Source organism: Ruditapes philippinarum, unplaced genomic scaffold (assembly GCF_026571515.1).
Source record: "Ruditapes philippinarum isolate M1 unplaced genomic scaffold, ASM2657151v2 ctg2310_1_1_1_1, whole genome shotgun sequence".
In the NCBI taxonomy this organism is placed as follows: domain Eukaryota; kingdom Metazoa; phylum Mollusca; class Bivalvia; order Venerida; family Veneridae; genus Ruditapes; species Ruditapes philippinarum.
In genome coordinates, this window is record NW_026861144.1 from 92178 (window position 1) to 101031 (window position 8854).

General features: G+C 28.9%; 1 protein-coding gene across 1 annotated transcript; it reads right to left on the reverse strand.

The window, feature by feature from the left end:
• Positions 1–3798: 3798 nt before the first annotated feature.
• On the reverse strand, positions 3799–7759 carry LOC132714686 (uncharacterized). The gene is made up of 2 exons (XM_060697595.1): positions 7221–7759; positions 3799–4898 (listed from the first exon to the last, which is right to left on the reverse strand). Exons 1-2 carry the CDS (start codon positions 7294–7296, stop codon positions 4099–4101), a joined length of 876 nt encoding a protein of 291 aa, XP_060553578.1. The 5' UTR covers positions 7297–7759; the 3' UTR covers positions 3799–4098.
• Positions 7760–8854: the final 1095 nt, after the last annotated feature.

Below are 8854 nucleotides of genomic sequence, written 5' to 3' on the forward strand. Positions count from 1 at the left end.
AAAGTAATTGTGCAAATTATTTAAGCGGTATTGTTGCCAAGTGTAATGAATATAGGCATGTACGTTAATGTTATTATGCTTGTATATAATTATTCCATTGAATTCAATATTATTAATTATTACAGGCACATGAATTCCCCAGAAATCCATATTTAGTAAATTCTTTATAAATGTCAATTATGTATTTGATAATATATTATTTTGAATTTAGTGTATGTTAGATGTTTAACAGCTGAAAAAGTAGCGCTATATGCCAAATGAGTATTTTTGATAGCTGTGACAAGATACTAGAAATTTAAAGTTGTTGTGATATAAAATGGGCCTTAAAATGTCCAGACAAATTCTTTAACAAAGGACTATTACATGATTAAACTACACAACAATTATACTTGTCAGTATTGTTGACAAATTAAAAATAGAATGTTTCTCTTGAAACAATTTTATATAATGAATTGCTTACCTGTCCTCAGTACTTAATCAATCACTTGTCAAGTAAACATTTACCTTATACATGTAGCTAGTTGTTCTGGTGATTTCATAAGTTGGAAATACATACGCATAATATATAATGTAGATGTTATTGACGCGATACATGGTCATCATCATTTGTTGACATAATAGCTCATATTACCAATACCCTTTGTATGTTTATCATAAAAAATTATATAGGTTATATGATTTTGATACAAAAGCTGGCACTTTGTCCTTTTAGTAAAATTAAAGCTCTACCAATTTACGACGAAGAGCTATACACTCTTATGTGCAATTATTGTTAAAAAAATGTTTGTTTCCACTCTCGCTACCTACCAACAAAAATCAAGCTACACCAAAATATTTTAGTTATTGCCAAGCAAATTAAATAGTTTTCTTATTACTAAACATTTAAGCAGAGAGTGTCAATGAGAATCACATATTTATATCTGTCTCATGTTTTATTAATGTGAATATTCAAACAATAAATACATGTTGAATAAAATTGAAAATATGGTTCTAAATTTTTAACAGATGCTTAACATTCACATTTTGTTCTGAACTCTGCATAATTTTGATATGAAAATTTTTTTTGATTAAAAACAAATTCAACGTTCCTACCCTACCCAAACTAAAATGAGTGGCGATAGGACAGAAAGAGATAATTTAAGGCTTGTCCTATCATATCTCAACACAATAATATGGCAAAATGAAACTGTTACAATGGATAGTGTGAGATATCATCAAGTGGACACTAGTATAATTAATACGATCAGGCCTTGAAATGAAATTAAAATGCCCTACATTCGAATCAATAGTTCCGCTTAGACCTATTTCATTGACGGTTCTTCCGCTACAATGTCGGCTATTAATAATTCATTAAAGGGTTATTCTTCATAAATAATGAAGATTTGATGTTTAAAATGAATGATAGGAAATATGAGAAAAGAGTCAACGAACTTCCATTCAAAACAAGTTTCATTCGCTGCCTTGCAAACTTGTCTACAATGAATAAAGAATCATGATGTAAACATTTAAGTTTTCCTTAATTTGCTTTGAGACGTACTGTCAAAATGTTCATATTTTGTCTAAAATCAATTTGATGATTACTTTTGTCTCGTAAAATTGTTGAAATTTCCTCAATAGATAAGGCCGGACATAATGTGAACCTAAAGGAATACATGTATGCAAAATATTAATTCACTATTAACGTTTTATCTTTTGTTATTTGTTACTGCCTGGAAAAAAATGTTGTTTTTACATCAGCTAGTACATTTTTAAAAAAACATTTTTGCAAATGTTAGGTATAAAGGTTTTGAAATAGCACCAAGTTGTACTCAATACCAAATGAACTCATTTTAACAATAAAAGTCAAATTAATTATCAATAAATCTATGTCCATTTTGTAATTTTATATTATTTATTTCATTGGAATAACCAGACACGAAAGGCGATTCTGCATAAAAAACTTAAATATTTTTGTTCGAAACTGCAAATCACTATTTTTCTATACGATCATTGCATGCAAAGTTTCGTATATAATTGCAATTAAATACAAGTAACAATAAGGCCACATTTTGAGCCTTTCATTTAACATTTGATTTATACCATTGGCCATATGATATGTTAAAGAACAAGTACACACATAATGTAACTCATTGTCAAACAAATGTAAAGGATTGAAAGATAAACATTAAGTGTAGTTTACAGCCAGAGAAAAGACATTTCATTAAATCAAACATTTAGTGCTTGGAATGTTATTGATGTTCATGTTGTTGATTGGTCTGTGTCGATTCATTATTTGAATTGCCTTTTTTTGCCAATCACGCTAGGAAAACAATGTTGGCTGTATCCTTTTAGTATGTCAAGATTGGTACTCTATTATTTGATAAAAAAACAACAGTTATTCATTTTACAATGAGTAATTAATCATCTAACACGTGAAAATTCAATCAAGGTAAAATAAGACCTATCATTTGGTGCTGATGTTCTCCATCACAGTTTAAAATTGTTTACATCTTTTTGATTTTTGTAGTTTACCTTAGACAAAGTGTATAAAAGGTTTGTTTTATTGTTAATTTTAATCATATCAAGTTTCATATATTAATCATCTTTCTGACTAGTAGCATTTTATTTTTGCGTCTATTTTCATCTTTTCTCGAAGAAAATCATAACAAAAAACAAAACAAGAAACAGAATATTTATCTCCTTTTAATATTTTTCATGACATCACTTAGTATGAAATATCGATATCCTAGAAACATGAGACAAACATGAAAGTTTTTTTAACGAATCAATGTTTGGAATGTTATATTGTGTCTTAAAAAGAATATAATTAAAAAGAAAATGTGTATATGCTTGATTTTCAACAATTGGACGTTCAATATGGCATACAATTATGACTTTAAATCAATATAAACTTCATTGGCAAGACAATGAATGCTTTTTACTAATTAAATTGTGTGACATAAACAGTACAACAAGTAAATGAACAACTTTCAAAATAGCAGTTTGCTATTTCGTCATTGAAATATTATCTAGATAATGAAATTTTGACAGAGTTATGATAATTCTGTCATGCCAACTAATTATACAAAAAACGTTCCTTGAAGTATATTATTCGAGTATGATTTTTTTTTCAAAAAAAATAAGAATTATTTTTCTTTTAATTAAAAATATTGCACAATTGTGAAGACAGAAAATCATTTGTATTATCAACAAAAATTTCAACAGTACTTAAAATCATTAAGTGCCGATGTTTAATTGATAAATTTAGTAATACTCTCTATATTATACATTACTGATGAATTTGAATAGAGGTAATTTACAGGATTAAACTTGTGCACACTCCAACTTTTAAACAAAAATTGTTTGTCAAAGAAGCTTCTAATAACAAATGGAATATTTAAACAAAGTGTGTCTGAGTATATGGATAATATTTCCGGTTACATTCATTATTCAAAATATCAGATATCAGATACTGATATTTGTAAACGCACACAACATTTTATTAAATGCTTGCATTCTAGCGTTGGAAATGTCACATTCAGCTGTAAATATTTTATAAACTGAGAGTTTGGTCGATATTCAAATATACATGTTGCTGCAATTTCGAATTACAATGTAGTGTATCAAATCAATATTTATGGTCGGTTATACATTTCGTTGTTTACACATTTACTAGACTAAATAGAAAACCATTTTAAGCACATACTTCATTGAATCTAATAAAGTTTCAGTAGATAAAATTGTATTTAAGAACAAATAACAAAATAAGCGAAAGACATCTTACATATTGCATAAATACAATAAAAATGTCAGACCATACTCAAATGAATCGATTAGTATATTTCAAAAATGAATTATAAATAGTTTTTGTTCGTGTTAAAATAACAATAAATCATTATACATATTGCCTTCCAATACAATTAATGAAAATGATTTAAGCTCTCTTCTATACTTAGTATCAGCCACTTAACATCGTGTTTCGTTTACTACACAGGTGTGAAACTGAAAATCTATTTGCGAATGTTTGTATTTCAATTCTTAACAGTTCCTTCTATATGCATTTATTGGTATATGATCATCTATCATTTCATGCAATGCAAATCGAGGTTAAAATTGGTATCAGCTAAAACTATAGCCCTTATGTTCCTGGCTAAGATATTTCGGCGGTTTTGGCCATAACGCCTCAACGGAATACAATATATCAGCCATATTTCTGTCAAGGATATCATCATCTAGCACTTTCACTACTGTTTCCTCAGTAATTGGAGTTATAATTTCTTCGTCGTTTCTTGTTTCGGACAACATCTTTCTCATTGTCATTAAACTCTTGCTCTTTTTACGAGAACCTACATTCAGCAGGTCTGCAATACTAGTATTGTAGTTTCGATATGTTGTGCAACTTTGATTTTTCCGTAAAGGGGGTCTGAATCTGTTTGTAAAGGAGGTTTCTCCTATATCATTTATTAGTATCGTTTCTGGACTCAGATAGTTGGTTTCGGTATCACTATCAAAACTTCCAGCACCCATGGGGTCCCGAGGCGAATCACTATCATCGGAAAAATCAACTGTACTTTGTCTACTTAGCATTGCTCGCCTGAATCGTGTTTTTGGATGTAGCAGGTCCTCTCTAGATCTTGATGATCTGCTGTAACGGGAGCCATTGCTTGAATCTAACGAATGTTGACGGATTGGAACGTCTAAAGAATTCTGACGTTTTGATGGTATTGAACGAGTAGAAGGCGCTAATTGGGCTGTACTTTGATGAACCTTTTCAGCACATTGTGTGGTTAGATGCTCAATAAACGCTGGTGAGCTAATGTCAGCATCATCGTTTTCGGCCATTTCGACCATCCATGCTAAAAGTTTGTCATACGAGCTTGGAGTAGTTCCCTCAAAGTCTTCAGGAATTTGTTCGTCCTCTGAAATATCAATTTTGAATATTATCGTTAAGAAACAACATTTTTAGGAAAATGTAAGGAAACCTAACTTCCTATTTAATTTGATATTTTTTTTCAGCCAAAATTATTGTCAAATCATATGAGCATAACAGCATCAAACAAAATAAAAACTACACCATTTTTTCTTGATAACAGATTGATTGCTTTATCTTATAATGATATGATATTAATTAAAGTGTTTTGTCAAGTGTTGCAGCTTAAAGATCACCTTTTGTACAAATTAAATGAAGTCGTTTGGTTAAGTAGATTTTCACTGCCATATTATTGTTGTACTCCATATTTAATTCCTGAACCTTATATCCTTCAAGGCATATCTTTTGTTCTTTCAAGAATGAAGTGTTCTTTCAAGAATGAAGTATTCAATCAGGCTTGACAAAATTATCCTATGAACTTTTTATGCCAAGGGCAGACTGCCTTTGGGAATTCAATAAAAACTTTCAAAAGATATTGTTAAACAACATATTATAGTAACGCTTATATATGGCAATATGATTCATTTTCGAATAAATATCGATTACAGAAAATAAATGAAAATTAATAAACACGAGCTTGTGGTGCTGTTTGGAGTTGTCAATTTCTGCATTTCTCTCGATTTGGACATGAAAAATAGGTCAAACAGGGAATAAAATTAAACATAAGCTCCTTTTAGGACAACTATTACATTGAGTTTATAACGTTCAAAGATATAAATGATAAAGAAAGAAGTTGGTTACAAAATGGATCTTAGATTTTGAATCAATCTTTGAGGCATCTAAAATGTGCATTTAAAATACATTAAACTTACATTTTTAACTATCTTTCATACAATACATTGATTTTTCCTGGAATTTCTTTTTTTCCTCCAACCTATTGTACAAATATAAAAAACTACAAATCTATCTGCCGTTGTTTGTTTCCAACTATTATCCGATTGTTAGGTATCATATAATTCATCTTTTTATTAATTATGATGGATATATAACCTTTTATAAATTGAAACACTATTAAGGAATATCATGACTTACACGGGGAATCTACATTCAACGGATCTGAGATAAATATAATTGTTAATACACATCAAGGGTGAATAACCTACAAAACAATTAACTTCATATATTTTAGAAACTGCAAAGCACAATTAGCATTATTTGTTGTTCTATGTTTTATATTTATTTAATCCAATGATGGCTGTGTCAATGTTGTTTGATTGTCATTTTCAATAATATGCACTGACTTAATTAACTACGTAAGCATTGTGTGCCTAGAATAAAAATGAAAAAATATATTGTTCTTGAAAAGGTAATGTTTTTTAATGTAAGAATATGTTAAACGTTTATTTCCAGGATAGAACTGGAAGAGGTTATAAAGGTAAGAAAATGCGACAAAGTGGTATTCAGACTTAAATATGAAATGTTAAATAAATTAAACTATGCTAATTGTCAAAATGCTGTAGAAACAAAATATACCAAATGATGAATGAGCTGTTAAATGAATTAAAATAAAGTGTTTCTTTGAAATAAAAAATATTGCATTTTACAGCAAATTTTCCTTAAACAATAAATGTACTCATTAAGCATTTTAAATATTTGAATAATTATACATTCCCATTAAAATATATTCATTTTGTTTAATTATTTATTTATTCATTTATTTATTGTTTCAAAGATAAAATTATATTACAACTTAAGAAGCTCAGAATTTAAAGGAATTAACTGGAACATTAAAACAATAATTCAAAATGCACATTTTACATTCTATGAATGTTACATTTTGATATTCCGATAAAGGTTAAGAAAATGAAAGTTTGGGTCTTTTTAATAAAGATATTCTTTAATCATGCTTGTTTTTGACAACTTCTAATAAAAGCTGGTAATGCCAACTAAGGCAATGTTACAATATCGAAGATGACTTTCATTTTGTATAAGCTTGTATTAACTTATACCTAAATGATATCACAATATGTTTTAAACTACTATCATCCACGGTAAAAACGTGCCCACCCACATCTTACATTCAAATTATTGTAAATACAGCCGCAAATTATAGTGAAAAGTCATTTGGCTTCAAATTATGAACATTAGGTTTTCATAATTGTCATTTCAGTTCATTCATGTATCAATTTGTACACCGTTGTATTTTTTAATTAGAAAAAAAAAATTTAGCAGGAAAATGTATAAATTTCTCTCTGTTAATTATGTATATTATTCATAGATTCCACATTTTCTCATTATTTTAAAACGTATTTTTGTTGAATAAATAAAATATCCTTGTATTTGTAGCTATTATTATCCTTTGTGATCTTACCTGAGAGTTCGTCATCGGGATTCCTGTATCTACATTTTAGTCCTCTAGACTTGCGCTTGCTACTGTGGTTTCCCATTCTGCACTGCGTGAGACCTATTGTACTAATATGAAACAAGTGACAGACGTGCAACACAAATTTGTAAAATGTGTTTTTATGGCTTTCAAGAATATCTATTTAAATAATAGAACTATTCACTGTAAGTACACCAAGTCTCCTTTCGTTTTCCTTTAACTTAATGTCCTTGTAAATGATGACTTTATTTTTCACAAAAAAAATGATAACTATTTTTCCTCAATATGTTTATCCCTTTACGTTTCTTGTTTATCACGTAGCATATGATTCTAATCCAGATAAATGGCACGCTTATTTCTTACTTCTCACAGACACGTTTTATTGCAAAACATAACAGAAATACATCTGGATGTTTACGTTCACAAATCTGTAAATATTGCCAATAGCTGTTGCTCTGTATGTGAGTGGAGCTTGTACAACAATGAAGGATACTGTGAATGATCGAGTGTTTATAAGTCTCCAATAGCCTACGCATGCACGTAGAGAGAGAGAGCGATTCACACAGATAACTTACTTGTGGAATCAATATTCAATTGTAAGTTACGCCTGCCTAACATAGATTTATTGAACCATACACGAGAGATTAACCCAGGATACCTTTGTATATATAATATAATGTTCTATAAATTAGGCGTAAGAAGTTCCATCCATTTCTATAAAACATAAGGTGGTTCTTTTTACTGAACCGTAAAAGAAAATAAAAGAAACATTATAAATAATAAAAATAAGATGTAGAAACAAAACCATGAATAGCAAAAACACAAACTTGTCTATTAAATGATATAGCAATAATACTGGCTTTCCGTCATAAGTTGTATGTACACAATAAAATAAGTACAAAATAAATCATTCAAATACGAATCGATATCTTCCATACTTTTCTGGTATTATATAACTTTAATCATAAGTCATTTCAAATGTAAGGGTGAAATTGAAAATCAGAATTCGACACTGGATTAAGTAACTGAATCAAAACTGTAAATTGATAGATACACTTGAAACGATTTCAATATTTTCAAAGCCAACATTGTGTGAATAATATATAATGTTATTCGTCACAGGTGATAACATTTGTTCAAAGCATGCATTTCTCATGTTGCGTAATAAAAATATGATACTCTTCTCGTTCAATTACTATAGACATATACAGCTGTTAACTATCAATATTCGAAAGGTTTAGTTTTTTTATGTAAAATGCTTGTTATAGTAAAATATAAGAATGAGATTCATTTTCTATGCAGTCAAAAGTATCTTATATGTCTTGATTTCGTACACAAAATCATACTAACTTGAAATTCAGGAACAATTACAAAATAGCCGGTTCATCATTTTTTAAATAAGAGTAAGTTTAATTGAAATATAACGACAAGGTTTTATCTTTGTGAGACTAACACAAACTTATGTGACTTTAAATAGAATAAAGACGACCTTTTACACCATTATACTCAGATATAGAACTCAATATAATCGTCTTATGCATTTTCGCGAATTTCGATTCTCGTAAAGTCTTATTGTCTTTATAGGCATAATCATATTTTCCAATCCATCTTTGTCATACTTG

Bases quoted from the DNA above. Each gene is read 5' to 3' on its own strand.
- LOC132714686 (XM_060697595.1), bottom strand. From the start codon at position 7,296: ATGGGAAACCACAGTAGCAAGCGCAAGTCTAGAGGACTAAAATGTAGA. The intron at 4,899-7,220 runs GTAAGATCACAA...TTGATATTTCAG, and splicing joins TCCCGATGACGAACTCTCAG to AGGACGAACAAATTCCTGAA.